Source organism: Hesperophylax consimilis, chromosome 8 (assembly GCF_061612785.1).
Source record: "Hesperophylax consimilis isolate HC1 chromosome 8, BYU_Hcon_1.0, whole genome shotgun sequence".
Classification (NCBI taxonomy): Eukaryota; Metazoa; Arthropoda; class Insecta; order Trichoptera; family Limnephilidae; genus Hesperophylax; species Hesperophylax consimilis.
The window spans coordinates 26,073,729-26,089,041 of NC_142843.1; the positions used below are offsets into that span (position 1 = coordinate 26,073,729).

The 15,313-nt window shown below is 31.9% G+C and overlaps 2 protein-coding genes across 2 annotated transcripts; both read right to left on the reverse strand.

Moving 5' to 3' along the window:
- Window positions 1–429: 429 nt before the first annotated feature.
- Window positions 430–5,175, reverse strand: LOC149421801 (peptidoglycan-recognition protein 2-like). The gene is made up of 4 exons (XM_089634026.1): window positions 5,042–5,175; window positions 3,639–3,849; window positions 2,933–3,051; window positions 430–812 (listed from the first exon to the last, which is right to left on the reverse strand). Exons 1-4 carry the CDS (start codon window positions 5,112–5,114, stop codon window positions 628–630), a joined length of 588 nt encoding a protein of 195 aa, XP_089490152.1. The 5' UTR covers window positions 5,115–5,175; the 3' UTR covers window positions 430–627.
- A 4,935-nt stretch (window positions 5,176–10,110) lies between these two features.
- Window positions 10,111–15,249, reverse strand: LOC149421802 (peptidoglycan-recognition protein 2-like). The gene is made up of 4 exons (XM_089634563.1): window positions 14,931–15,249; window positions 13,076–13,286; window positions 11,850–11,968; window positions 10,111–10,392 (listed from the first exon to the last, which is right to left on the reverse strand). Exons 1-4 carry the CDS (start codon window positions 15,001–15,003, stop codon window positions 10,208–10,210), a joined length of 588 nt encoding a protein of 195 aa, XP_089490689.1. The 5' UTR covers window positions 15,004–15,249; the 3' UTR covers window positions 10,111–10,207.
- Window positions 15,250–15,313: the final 64 nt, after the last annotated feature.

Genomic DNA, 15,313 nt, shown 5'->3' on the forward strand with positions numbered 1-15,313 from the left:
ACTCAACTATTTGATTCACTTGGTCGAACCATGTCTTCCTCGGTTGTTATTATTTAGGAATATGTATACCAAAGTAAAAACAATCACATTGTAAACAGTGACGGCTCGTGACTTTTGGGTGTTCTAGAGTGCTAATATAACAAAAATGGCATTATTAATGTTGTAGCTGAAAATGATTTTTTATTTAAAAAAAAAATTAGATTTTTGTATGAAGATTTTTAGGAAATTCGTGCGACGCATGGCCAAACTGCAATCGTTTTCAGCTACAACAACATCAATAATGCCATTTTTTGTAATATTAGCAATCAGAACACCCTAAAGTCACCAGCCGCCACTGATTGTAAAGCAAGTCATTCATTTATTTTTTAATTTTCTTTCTTTGGGATATTATGTATATATCGATTGTTGTGTGGAGGTTAAATATTGGCCTTTTGTCCACGGAAGGTTAAATATATTTTTTATTAGTTATATGAAATTAAGGATGTTTAACATTTTTGTTGCATTTTTTCGCACGCCACTCTAGGGATGTCCCTGCACATGTAAAGAAGAGAATTTCACTTAGACCAAGGAGGTTCTTTTACTAACTGAAATATAGTGCTTAATATATGTGCAATGATTGTGAAGTATTCAAGGATCTTGTGTGAAGTGCGGCCAGGTGATGATTTGATTGTACAGCGCGTTGCCTGGACTCTGTGTTTGAATGGCCTGGCGATGACCAATCAGTTTATAGTTTGCGGTGAGTGCTCCATATCCTACTCCACATTTGAAAAATGCTTGGGCCACGTCTATAGCCTTCTGGGGGGGAAGTTTGTCTAAAATAATGAAGAAAGAGTTGCATCATATTACTATTTCTCATTATTGTTACAATTAAAGCAAAAGCTGGAAGAACTTTTGTTTAAAATGAGCCAAATTATAAAACCATCTTGTTTTCTGTCTAATTTCTTCAATAGATAAGAATGGGTGCCGAAGTTCTGTGTCAAATGGTTATTTTCAAAACTATGAATACCTTTAAAAATGTCTGGAATATTTTAAGATTATTTTTTTGATTCTAATCATTATATTAAAAATGTGTAATTTTTTTTCATACATTTTTATTTGTAAAACCGTACATTCTGAAACGGTTCCAACTGGCTATAACATCATTATGATGTAGAAAACGCCACTAGTTGGTGGTGGCTGTCACCTACGTTGCCCAGCATGATGTTAACGTTGCCGAATTCACAAATAAAATTGAACACGTCATTTTGGCGGCAAATTGAAATTAGCACATTGTAAAACGTTATAGAAAGTTCATTCATTCTTCAACATAAAAATTCCTGCATTATTGTAATTTTTTTGAGACTAAAAAAAGAGCAATAATACCCTATTGTATGAATTATAACAATTTAATCGATTTATTTTTGTTTATTATTTTAGATTAGCATTTTTGTGAATAATTTTACGAATGACCTTTGACATCATATTTTTAAATAAGCAGTTCACATTTAAATAACTTTATTTAATGATTGTGTATCTCACACACATGAATTTCTGTGGATTTATAACATTTTTCAAATATTTTAATTATATACTTTTTTGTATCGATATTCAGCATCCTAGGGGTGGTGATTTGTTCCAAAATGGGTACTATTTAATATTTAGTTTATTTTTATTTGTATTTAAAAAAAAAAAAAAAAAAAAAAAAAAAAAAACAAAGGTTAACAAAGGTTATTGCAACGATGGAGAAATCGTATTGCCAAGGAAGGTTTATAAACCCTTAAAACAAACAACAACAATAAGGAAGTTGAGTGAAAAATATTTTGAGTTATAAAAAATATGTTCATGTAGATCAAAAAATATCGATTCTAAATATATAAATATATTTCTATATTATTATTCTTAGAATTAGTTAAACGTTCTTGAAAAAGCATTCAATAGCAATAGACTGTATACGCTCCACGTTTGGTCTAAAGAATTCTGACGTCACATGTGTCGTGACTTGTACGTACAACGGATCACCTATGGTGCATCTCTTTCTATTACATGAGAGATGGTCGGTTTAGATGAGAGAGGTGTATAGGCCAAAGGTTTATTTGGGTTTGTCAAATATATGTACGTATTTGTTGTTATTATTATATGAAATGGATTTCTAAAGATACATATTCGTATAGTGCTTTATAATAATATGTTGTTTATTGCATAACTTCGAAGTTTTTATTATTATACATGTCACATAGCATGTGATACACTTCAGGCCGCCGGCTGCCCAGAAAAGTCTCACAGTGAACTGGGCTGTAAACCGTTATTTTACTTTTGGTCTTTACTTTTCTGCGCGGTGGTCCTGAATTCGCGCGGGGAACGTCAACAAGTAGCGACGGCAATACCGTACAAGTACCGTACCGGGCGGGAAAAGCAAATATTCTAACTTAAAATATTAATTTAACTATGAAATCTTAATCAATTTTCTTTTTTTTTTAATAACATCAATTCTAATAGACGGTTAACATTGGTAAAAAAATTACTGGAATTCCTTGTTGAAGAATTAAAAAATTTTCCATACAAAATGCTTAAGCGACGTGGTTTTCACAGTTCGAATGACGTCACACCACACCCCGCCTCTTACCGCTCGGATTCCGCTCGTTTTGGCGGGCTTAATAAAATTTAAACTTTGAGAATTAATTTAATTATGAAAACAAACTTAAAAAAAAAAAAAAATACCAGTAATTAAGTTTGAATGCGAACATTGATAAAAAAAATGGACTCAACTTCCTTATTGCATGATACTCAACTTTGGAAAAAAAAATTACATATTTCAAATCAACACAGGTTAAGAAGAAAGGGTTAAAAAATTACATTTAAGAACCGTGCCAAGTACTATAAACTTTTAGCTGATAAATATTTTACTATGATTCATTGAATTGCAATCAACTTATTAATATTCTAGAAAATTTACCTGAAAAGTCTCCAATGAAGGCAATTCCTAAACCTTTGGAGTTCCAACTACGGGAATGTGTTCCAGCTTTGTGCCAACCAACTCCTTCATAGACATTACCATCGCTGCCAATCAGGAAACTGAAAATTAAAAAATAATTACTGCATGCAGTGCATAACAAAATTATGGATACTTATGTGTATTTAATCTCCTATTATTTTCAGTTACTATCTAAAACCATATTATTTATCTATCTCTGAATCGATATTCCATATTTGAAATTATTTTTTCTTCATTTGCTTTGACAGTGAAAATAATGGAGGGAAAATAATTTTTATTTATCATTGAAGAAGAATTTAATACTAATAAATATAAATGAAACATGAAAAAGTAAAAAAAAATAACGGTCACAACTAGGAATTGAACCCAGGATCTCCTGTTAACTTTTTATTTTTCTGTGTCTTGTAATGTTTCATGTTTCCTTTAGATTTATTAATATTATCTTCTTCTTCAATGATATATTACATTGATGAATATAACCTTCAAAATAAGATAAAAAGAAAAAGTTGTTCCTGAATTTTTATTTAATTTATATATTGTCTTTTCGAATGAGAATTTAAAAAATTGCAAAGTTTTTATAATTCTTTATTGCATTTAAATTCTTTTGACCGTGTTAAATGAATAGGATTAATATTGAGGACTTATTTTGGTTTATTGTTTGACTTACTTGTAACCAATATCAGGGAATTTTTTAATATTGATGTGATAGTCCTGTATACTGGCAGCTCTATCAGAGCAGGCCGTGACGGTAAGGCACTCAGGTGTCACTGTATGTTCAATGATGACATATTCAACAGGAGTTCTCAATTCATCGCCATCGGGAGTGGAACGGCCCCCCCACATACTCTTCGTGATGACATTTGGACACTTTAAGTGTTCTGCAAACGCCGTCAAGAATTTAAATAACATGAAATAAAACAATAACTTTGTATTACATTACTCATTTTGTAGTAATAACATGCCCTAACTGTGTACCTTATACCTAATATAATAGCAACTAAATTTAGTAATCATTTCCTATAACGATTTAAATTATGCAAAGTTAAGTCGAAGGAGTAAAAACCAAAGATGCCTTAGTATTATTAAAACAATTGTTTGTGTGCTTCTTGTTTGTTTACACTTGAAATTTGTTCTGTCTTAGCTCGACCGGCATTGGCATTTCATTTGTCTGTAAATTTGTTTGTAATTAATAACACTTTAATATTGAAGCAAGCCTTCCTTTGACTACATGGGTAACTTTGAACATCTTTGAATAGGTGATTAACTTTTCGACTGAGCTTTTCAATATTATGGTACCTACTAGCCTGAAGAACGATTGAAAATAGAATTGTCATTGAGAGAGTGAGTTGTCTTTGGAGAAATTGTGTAATTTTATTCCTTATTTGAAATAAAAAATCTTACATAAAATATTATATGGTCAATAATTAATTAGGTAGGTGTTTAAGTACCCACTTACAAATCTTATGATTTCGGAGGAAATTCTGGTTTTGATTTAATAACCCTTCAAGCATCTGACATTATATTTCTTAAAGAAGCTGTCAGAAAGTCGGAGAATTTATGTGTATTTCTGCTTCTCACAACCTGAATATAATAATAAATAATCCAAATAATTTCGCTATTTCTAAATATGGTAATAGAAATACATATAATTATATAAAATATTAAAAATTTAATCTAATATTACTGATAAAAAAACACATATTTTAAAATATACAAATGTATTCTAAACATTACAGCTACCTCAGTTTTTTGTTATTTCATATAAAAATAATTAACAAAAAAATCACAATATTTTTCTCAAATTGTGATTGGAACCTTCGGTTTGATAGAGGTGTACATTTAACTTCTGTATTTGAATATAAAGCCTGGTGTTATCTCTTTTTAACACCGTTTAGCTCATATTTCTAACTATGACTAAGGGAGCACAACGATTCTATGAGGCCATTTGAGTTGTTCAAAAAATCGAAAAGATTGACTCTACGGGTACTAGCTGTTTGTTCACAAAACAGAACAAATTAACCTGAGGGGTCAATAATGTATACAATTTATTTTTAATGTTAATTTCCATACCTGCATTACAATAACTGAATAGAAACAAAGAAAAAAAAAGAATGCACCGTCGAATTGAACTAGTTGCGCCCATATTGGAAAGTGCTTTAATTTCACCGCAAAAACTGAATTAATCTTCACAAGTGATTCAACTTCTGTGCCGTAAGAGTATTTATAATAGCTGTCAAGTTCAGTGGCTTGCACAGGGGAAAACCTCTTATCAAGATTGTTTGTTTTGCTTGCTTCGAGAAGTTGAGTGATACATCCTTGTGTTGACAATGATTAATGATTTCTAACAAATTCCCAGAAAAACACAACAACACTACTATATAATTAGGGATGAACTATTAGTTTCTTGTATATAATTACATGTATGTTTCTAAATAAACAAGTTTGGAATGCTAGATAATTCGTCCTCAAATGTTTCAAATTACTTTTTTGTCCGTGCTTATTGAATTTACTTTAGAAAAAATCTACAAAAGCATTACACATGTCTTATTAATCATTTTATTGTTAGGTAGGTATCCAAAATAAGAATGTATGTTGTAAAATTAAATAAAAAAATATTTTAGTAATATTGGTTGTGTTGGTTGTGTCGGTGTAAAAAAAGTATTAAACATTTAAAATTTTTATGTCCCAATAATATGAGTCCCAATCATGTGGAGCCATTGAGACTATGGCATTCCTAATTAGGGTATGTAGTGAAGCTGAAGGTAATGGGGAGGGGAAGGCGATGGGAAAGAGGATGGTAGGGAAGTACCTGGCTACTCAAATCTGGTCACCAAACATGGCTTAACCCATTTCAAGCAATGTTTCAATTCTGAATGATGTTCTTTCACCGGGGCGATGCTGAGAGTGTCTTAAAATGAATTAATTGTGAAACATCTCAAATTAATTCCATCAAATTTCAAAGACCGGATCCAAGCCAGCCGTAGGAATAGCAGCTTGCCACACAAAAAACATATTGAAAGGTGGGTCAAATCCCGGCATTGGGAGGAATGGGAAAGGGCAGCCGGAATGAGGCAATCCAAAGTACTCATAAGTGGACCAGACCCTTGGGTCTTGTCTGTCTAGGCTGCCTTGGCGACCAGGTAACTACTCAATATGGACAGAAACTCACTGAGGGAACTGGTAGGACTACTAACAGGACACATCTGCCATCTCAGGAGACACGTGCAGTTGTTGGGAGTCGAGCCCAGATGCAGGAAATGTGAAGAGGATGTAGAGTCTCCAATTTACCTGTGGTGCCAATGTCCCGCTCTGTTGGGAATAAGGCTCAGATACCTGGGAAGACACATTGTAGAATCAGAAGACATAGCCATATATCCAATGACAACCCTGGTGAACTTTATAAAAGGGACCGGGTTACTGTTAAAGGAATGAGGTAAAATGGGAGATAGTATAATGGGCATGTGGCTTAAGTGCTCACGGGAACTTTAACAGCGGCGCACGGCCAAACTGAAATTTCTTGAAAATCTTCATACAAAAAGTCGAATTTTCTAAAAAAAATAAAAAATCGTTTTCAGCTTCAACAACATCAATAATGCCATTTTTGTAATATTAGCACTCTAGTACTCTTTTAAATAATTTTATTAAATAAATAAATAAATTAATATCCCTCATATAGGCCATATTTGGCCGACTGCAAAGTTAACCCTTTTAAACTGTAAGTACTTTATTTTAGGGTCACTTTGCTTTGGTTTTGAATATTTAATAAAAATAAATTATTATTTATGGTAAATTGTGAAGAAAAAAATTTGCACAAATTATACAAGGTCGCGCAATAGAAATCACCTAATTTTTTTAATGTAACTTTAGTTCTGCTTGTGGATTATGTTTATTTGATGTCTTAATTTTTTTTACATGGCATTTTCCATTATTTATGGTATTATTTTATAGCATTTTCATATATCACCTTTGCCAGAACTTCCGGCGATAGGTTCTTGCATTCGTGGTGGATATTCTCTTTGAGGGCTTCAAAAAACCCCATAAGTCTAGAGCCGTCAAATCGGGTGATCATACCAGACGAATTATTCCACAAAAAAGTGGAAACAATTACTCCACGTTCTTGAGGAGTAAAGCTTATGGCTTGTCGACGTGTATTTTGCATCTGTTTACTTCAAGCAGAATTGACATTTGCCGCCATTTGCAAAAATTATAGAATCTTCTGATAGGGTGATTACTTTTGCTCCACCTTGTATTATTCATTAATTAAATTTCTGGCTTCGACATTTAGTTTTAGGAGTTGATTTTTGAAGGAAAATTTTAAAAGGTGATAGGTTGATCTCTATCTTATAATAATAATATTTATGTTTTATGCCTAAATTCAATTATTTGAACTAATAATAAACGTGTAAGATTATAAACATTGTTTGAAAAAGATAACGGGTTCTGAAAAGTAAAAATTACAGATATAGAGCATGCCGCTGATGGATGCAACGTGAATGAAGACCTGATTTTATAATAGGTTTTTAATGTTAATTTCCTTACCTGCATTACAACTGATTAGGAACCAAAACAAACAAACGGAAAAAAAACCTTGAAATGAACTACATAATTGCACCCACCTCGAAAACCACTGCAACCCGTCAGTGACTGAGTTGCGACCCACCCATGCGTCGTGAGTTCAATTCCTCTGCTGGCTGCTGCATCACGATACAAGCAACATTTTCCGTTTGCTGTGATGATAGTAGGAGATTTTTAAATTATTGTCAGGTTATTCGTAACCCGGGAATAAGTAGAAGAAGAGGAAATCTATAAAATCGATTTTGTGGATTTTTTTACAGCCGATTTCAATGTATTTATTTATTTTGTTTTATTCCAACACGCATGTGTCGTTTTATGTAATACACAACCAGCAATATTAAAAGAAAAAAAGAAAATTTAATATAAATAATAAATAAGCAGGAAACTGGTGATTCTACATCACATTTGGAGTCGATTGTGTGGTATAACTTTTAGTTATTGTGCTTTCGTTTTCAAAAATTGAGTCCGAGATGGAATTTTTTAGGTAAAATTTGCTCGATAGGATTATAATATAATATCAGCTTTTTAATTTCTTTTAAAATGCGTCGAATCGTAGAAGGGGCTCTAAAATTTATTTTTTTAATGCTCAGATCGACAAAAAGTTTTTAGGTTATCTATGTGAGTGCTCCGCAACCTTTTCTCACCTACGACACACCAAATTGCTTCCTAGAATTCCGCGGCACACCAAAAGCTAAAATTAGATATTAAATTGATACACAAATTTTACAATAATTTCTTGTTTTTTATTTGAAAAGTATACATACATACATATAAATATAACATATTTATTTTTACGCAATCTTAATAATTATTATAAAATAATAATAAATTAATGAGCGATTTTGTTAAATTATCCTGCGCTTGTTTCAATGAACACAAGTTTTATATTCGGCTCGATTTTTGACAGCGCAACCCGAAGTTCTTGTAATTAATGGAATAAAAGTACTGACCAAATTTCTGCTGAAGCATACTTAAATGTTGTTGGGCCAGATCCACAGTAAATTGTTTGTTTTCAATTGTGCTATGATTGATCCTTTGGTACATTTCCAAACATCCTTTTTGCAGCTCTTTCTGCCAAAGTTCGTTATTAAGTTCATTCAAATGCTCGAATATATCAGCCATGTATGCAAGTTTGGCTATCCAGTAATTATCATCTAGGTGCTGATATAGTTTGGGAATATTTTGATTTAAAAGAAACTCAGACACCTCGTGACGAAGCTCAAACAATCTAGCCAAAAGTTTGCCTCGGGATAGCCAACGAATTTCAGTATAAAACAATAAGGATTCATATTCGGCTCTCATTTCTGCACAGAGTATTCCAGAAGATTCGCGAGTTTAGGGCTCTTGATTTAATTATGTTTACAATTTTAATGCATTCATTCATCGTGTTTAAAAGTTCATCCTGTAAATTTTTGACCATCAATGCTTCTCGATGTATGCAGCAGTGTGTAAATTTTAACGTTGGATTTTTTTGTTTTACACAAGAGACAAAACCCTTTTTACTACCCGTTATTGCCGCAGCGCCATCCGTGCAAACAGCAATGCAATTGCTGCATTTAATATTATATATTTTGAAGAAATCATCGGTTACTTAAAAAAATCCTTCACTGGTAGTTTGCTCTGGAACCTCCTTACAAAATAAATAATGTTCTTTAATAATGTCCTCGTCAACTAAAAGTACAATAGCTATCAACTGTGCTTTATTTTTAATCTCGGTTGTTTCGTTGATCTGAAGTGCAGCCAATAACAGTTTTCTAATCAGTGTTTATAATATATTGTGAATACGTCTTTTAACAGTATCTGCAGACAATGAAAAATAGACAATATTATGAAAAATATTTTGTCATTGTGTATTAAATACATAATGAAATATTGTAAAATGTCAAATACATTGAATTTGCCCGCGGCACACCTGTGTCCGGCTCACGGCACACCAGTGTGCCACGGCACACCGGTTGCGGAGCACTGATCTATGTAATGCAGAATCACCAGTTTCCCACCTGTATAATGAGTTTGGGAACATTGTGTATTTTGCCTTCACAAATGATTTTGCCTTTTGTGCTGTGATAGTTTTTATTTATACTTATCTATGCCTCTTGGTTTTATGTAGATATTATGTAACCTTTGACATTTGGTTTTGTAATTTTAACTACCTACTAGTTTGTTATTTTTTTCTTCTTTATTCTTAGGGATAATGTGCTCATGGTCTCCTTGTGTTGATAATGAAGAAATAATTATTGAAGAAAATCTTAAAATAAGAATGCAAAGAAAAATGTTTATTTTGGAAAAATAAAATTACTTATGAATTTGAAAAACGAAAATATTATTGATAAATAGGTGACAGGGTTATATATATATTTTTTTATTTAATAAAGAAAGACAAACATTCCCAGGTTACGAATAACCCAACAATGTTTGAAAATCTCCTACTACCACCACAGAAAGCCGAAAATGTTGCTTGTGTTGTGATGGAGGACTTAGCCAGCCGAGGAATCGAACACGCGACGCTCGGGTGAGACCCAAGCGCTATGCCCACTCAACCACTGACCGGTCAAATTTAGTATTTTAATCATCAGTTTATGTACCTAGCTACATATTACATCGAGATGTAGGTACTTAATATTAGTATCTTTTATTATTTTAGAGTATCTGAGTATGTATTCAAGGATCTTCTGTGTAATGTGGCCAGGTGGCAATGTGATGGTACAGCAAGCCGCCTGGACTCTGTGTCGCAGTGACCTGGCGATGACCGACCAGTTTGTAGTGTGTTTTGAGTTCTCCACTTTCGACTGCGCATCTAAGCAGCGCTTGGGCCACGTCCATAGAGTTTTGGGGAGGTAGTTTTTCTAAAATAAGGAAGAAATAAAATTTTAGCTATTAATTTTACAAACTAAGGCAAAATTTTAAAAAGCGGGCAGGTTGCAAAACAATCGGGTTGAGCGTAATTATCACGAATAAGTAATTACTACGAGCGTAATTACTTATTTGTAATATAGATAAGCATGGAAGTAACGGTGATGGTAAATGTCAATAGTGTTAATTCTTGCATTGTAACTTGCTACCTTTTAATTAACTTCTTGATCGCAGATGCAAAATATTCACTGTGCACATCTGATTCTATATTCGTAATAACTTACTTGTTTTTTGCAAAATGATATTTTTGTAAATTGTACTGTCTTACAAAATAATGTGTTTATATTTATACAAATAGTATATAATCTACCATAAGTAGTTTCCCCAGATTAGCTACTTATATTCAGAGAAATGATTTATTTAAAAGGTTAAAAAATGACCATTCAGTTTTGCGTATCCACTTATGGACCAATATTATAGTGACCGACTAAAACTAGATTTTCGGAAAACGAATTTCGGCTTCTGTTTTAGAAACCTAAATTTTTTTGACTAAGGTAAAAAACACTATACCCCGAAAATAGGTGTTTGTATTGTTAAACTTGCAAGAGTTCATTAAAGTTATTAGATAAAATGCATAATGAAATAAAAGACATCATTTGAATGAATAAATACTTTTAGCAGTTTTTGGTGCGTTATTATGTTACAGTTCTTTAATTTAGACTGTAGGTAGGTACTTAAAGAAATTACAAAAACACTAAAGATCTTAGAACTACTATCTTCAAACAAATCAGTCAAGTCTTCAATAGTCTTTATTTTTGACAATAGCAATCCAATAACTAATTAGTATTCAAATGATAAATAATATTTTAAAATTACAATCTCTTAGGACAGGTTGTATCGGAGAATTTTTAGTTAAGTTAATTTTCAAGTTCTGTGAAAGATTTTTTTCAAGTTCTGTTATTATTTCAGTTCTGTCAAGCAACTAGCCTATAATGATATAATAATGACTTTCACAGAACCCGAAAATGAACGCTGAAATTTGATGAATTATTCAATTTCTCCAAAACAACCCGTACTTAAACTTTTAACTATAATCTGAGGCTAGACATACGGTGAGTTGTGAGTCACCTTTTTTGATTCAAGAAATAACCGCTGCATTCGGTTTCATATTGAAGTGTGGTTTGTGCCACATGGCGACCCAAAATGAGTTTTCTGCGACCCACTCCTGAATTTACCCAACCCAAAAAACTACGCTCGTCTGGCCTCAGCCTTGGACAACTTTTACATAACAGCTCCTTTAAAATAATATTTAAGTTATTCTAGAGGCCGATAGCGGCCGAAACCGAAACTTCGGTCGGTCACTACCAAAATATATAATAATTCTAATTTGTCTGATGAATATTTAACCTTGATATGAATTTATTAATCATATTAATTTTTTTAAATCTACCTGAAAAGTTTCCAATGAAGGCTATTCCTAACCCTTTGGAATTCCAACCACGAGAATGTGACCCGACTTTATGCCAACCGACTCCCTCATACACATTACCATCACTGCCAATCAGAAAACTGAAAAATAAACAAATTAATATAGAATATAGCGAAAAATAAATATTCACTTCCTATCAAGAACCATATTATTATTATATTCTCTCTGAATCTATATTCCATTATCAGATAAATTTATCTCCAACCGATAAACTTGACAGTTGAAAATAATGGATGTAGATGGAGGGAAAAGAAGAATTTTGATTTTGTGAAATGAACCAAATATGTACTGTTGAATAGTTATAATAACTAACCAACTTCTGACATTTTCCATGCATTCTGATGATAGTACTCTACACTAGCGTCTTCAAGCGGCACGTGTTGTGAGAAAAAAAAATTTAAATTCACGTTTTCATAAGATTTTGACTGTTTTCCGTTTTAATTTACTATAAAATAACCTTTGCAAATTCACATAACCTAAAATGGCGGGAACTTGGAGTGGTATGGCATCTGAATACCAAGTGTTTTCGGAAGATGAATCTTATGAAAGTGACAGTGAGATGCAGAGGAGCGATTAGAAAACAAGCAACACTTCATTGCCAAACTGGACAAAGGTTTAAAGACTGTACTGTGTGCAGTAACAGAACGATTCCACGGGGAAGACGCGAAACAGTGTGCTTTTGTGAGACCTGTTCCAGAAAACCTGGTCTCCAACCTGGAGAATGTTTTAAAAAGTACCATTCATTAAACTGTTTTTTTATTTGAAGAATAAATCATAATGAATGAATTATTAACGAATTTTTTTGTAACTGCCTATCAATAAATTAATATTTTGCCATTATTTTGATGAGTTAGTTGACAAAAAATATTAAAAAAATAATGGAGTGGTAAGGGTTAAATACTGCCAATATTTTACTGTAGTTGGACATATTATTAATATTGCAGGGTATTTGAATGAACTCGATGAAGATAAACAAACTGAACTGGAAACAAACTAACCAACCGCTTTATGATAAAGAGAGATATCTTCTTTTCAAATGAACATTTTTCAACAAAATTTTGTTCAATTCTTTAAACATTTATTTCAAGATTTTAAAATTCTTTAACAATGCAAGCGAAAGATTAATAATTATTATACATCTTAAAACTATTGCGTAGGTACTTATTTTTGTTTATTGCTTAACTTACTTGTAAGCTATATCACGGAATTTTCTAATATTGATGTGAAAATCCTGTATATTTGTAATTCTAGTAGAACAAGCCGAGACGGAGTAGCACTCAGGAGTCACCGTATGTGCAATGATGACGTATTCAACAGGAGTTGGCATTGAAATGGCATTGGAGATGGATTGCCCCCCCCACATCTCCTTTTTGATAATATTTGGGCATCCTGGGTGTCCTGCAAACATCACGAAGAATGATTTAAATAGCAATTTTACCTACGTAAAAAATATTTGTAGTACTTTCGATGCCAACCGGTTAGAATATTTCAATGACTAAAGAAAATACCCTTCCTTATTCAATGGATTATTTAGAAATCTTAGAGATTTAAGATTTTAAACAAACATTAACATTTTTATTTATATAGACTAGCTGTACCCCGCCACGCGTTGCTGTGGCTCAGTCTATCTGTGCAGATAGAGAATCAATAGCGCAAGTTGCTTTTACGTCCAACAGATTGTACGGTTAAAAAAAAAAGTGTTTGTCCAACAGATGGCGTTGTTTTAAGAAAAAGCATGTTTTTACATGTCGTGCCATGTTGGTATTGGCCTTTGACATTTAGTTTGAACCTCTGCAAGCGAAACGTTTTTAGGAGGTGAAGTGATTGGTTGATCTTTGTTATCAATATTTCACACATACAATAATAATTTATTATTTCTTATACACATGTTATTAATTTTGGTTTTTGGCTTTATTAAGTCTTTGAAATAATGTTGTAAGCTATTGTTTCTGTTTGTTGCAAATAAATACGTAATAATCTTTTATATGTACCTGTCCCGAGGAAGTTACTATAAATAGCTGTATTATTCTAGGTTCTTTAGCCAGGACATTATTTGTCTACCACTTTCTCATCAATCAACAATTTTAGTAGGTACCTACTTACTTGCTATTCTACATTACTGTTATTATATTTAATTGTTATCAAAAAATATTGCTGAATATAAGTTTTTTCAAAGGTTCATTCATTTGTTTGTTTGGGATCGCTAAGAAGTGGCTTTATCAACACAATGAAAAAAATAATTGCTGTAAAGGAAGATTGTGTATTGTGTAACACATTAAAAAAAATACAAGTTAATAATCTATATACACAGTAGGCACCTACTGAAAAAGTTATTTTCTTTGTTTCTTAAGGCCAAATTACACCTGCCGAGTGCTCGGCTGAGTCACTCACTATGTTATGAGAATGAGTGTGTATGGGGTGGGGGTACAAAAACAAAGAAGAAAAATGTAAGTAGTATTTCTAAAAATGTTTGATGTATAAAAGTCAAGTCGATACTCCCTCCCTAAACACGAGTTATTCTCAATTAGGCAGGTATTAATTAACAGCTTGAAACATATATTACATAGTTATCCTTATGCAGATCATTTGAAATAACATACTGTTGTATACCGTCATCAGACGGTTGTATATATTTATATACTTAGTAATTTTCTTAATGTTAACCATCTGTCTTCTGTACACTTACTGATAATTACTTACTTCTATCAATATGTATTATTTGTGATCACTTTGTTAATAAAAAATAAAATCTCAAAAACCCTTTTTGTAAATAAAAATTATTGCAGTTATTTCCAACAAGAAAACTGATTTTTTCATTTTAAAGACAACAATATAATGCTCTTTATTTTGCAACACTGATGATGTAAACTGAAATATTTGTTTTTGTATATTTAGTATTATTTTATAACCATACCTACTTATTTTTTAGATATTAAAATATTTAAAAAAATTAGTAATGTTATTCAATAACAAAAATCTTTTTTTAAATGAGTTACGGTATATAGTAATATATGTATTATAATATAATGTTAATTTCCATACCTGCATTACAATAACCGATTAGGAACAAGGAACATAAAAGGAAGCACCCTTGAATTAAACTAACTGTGCCCATCTTGAATTCACTTAATAGCTGAATTAATCTACAGTTATGTTCACTGGCTCGAGACTTGACTTGGTTTGAATTTCTTTTGTTTACTCAGATTAGAGCGATCATGTGTTGCTTCGTATCCTTGTATTGATAATGTTTTTATATTTTAGGAAAATTCCTACAATAACACATTACAACACTCTAACTATGACTTATAAGTATATTATATCGAACTCAAAAATATTACTAACGTTGATAAAATATTTACGTATACCTAATGACAAACTAAATTATTCTAGTTTTGATGTTTGACATAATCAACAACATAAAGTTT

Bases quoted from the DNA above. Each gene is read 5' to 3' on its own strand.
- LOC149421801 (XM_089634026.1), bottom strand. From the start codon at position 5,114: ATGGGCGCAACTAGTTCAATTCGACGGTGCATTCTTTTTTTTTCTTTG. The intron at 3,850-5,041 runs GTATGGAAATTA...CGGCGTTTGCAG, and splicing joins ATTCAGTTATTGTAATGCAG to AACACTTAAAGTGTCCAAAT. The intron at 813-2,932 runs GTAAATTTTCTA...TCATTATTTTAG, and splicing joins CTTCATTGGAGACTTTTCAG to ACAAACTTCCCCCCCAGAAG.
- LOC149421802 (XM_089634563.1), bottom strand. From the start codon at position 15,003: ATGGGCACAGTTAGTTTAATTCAAGGGTGCTTCCTTTTATGTTCCTTG. The intron at 13,287-14,930 runs GTATGGAAATTA...TGATGTTTGCAG, and splicing joins AATCGGTTATTGTAATGCAG to GACACCCAGGATGCCCAAAT. The intron at 10,393-11,849 runs GTAGATTTAAAA...TCCTTATTTTAG, and splicing joins CTTCATTGGAAACTTTTCAG to AAAAACTACCTCCCCAAAAC.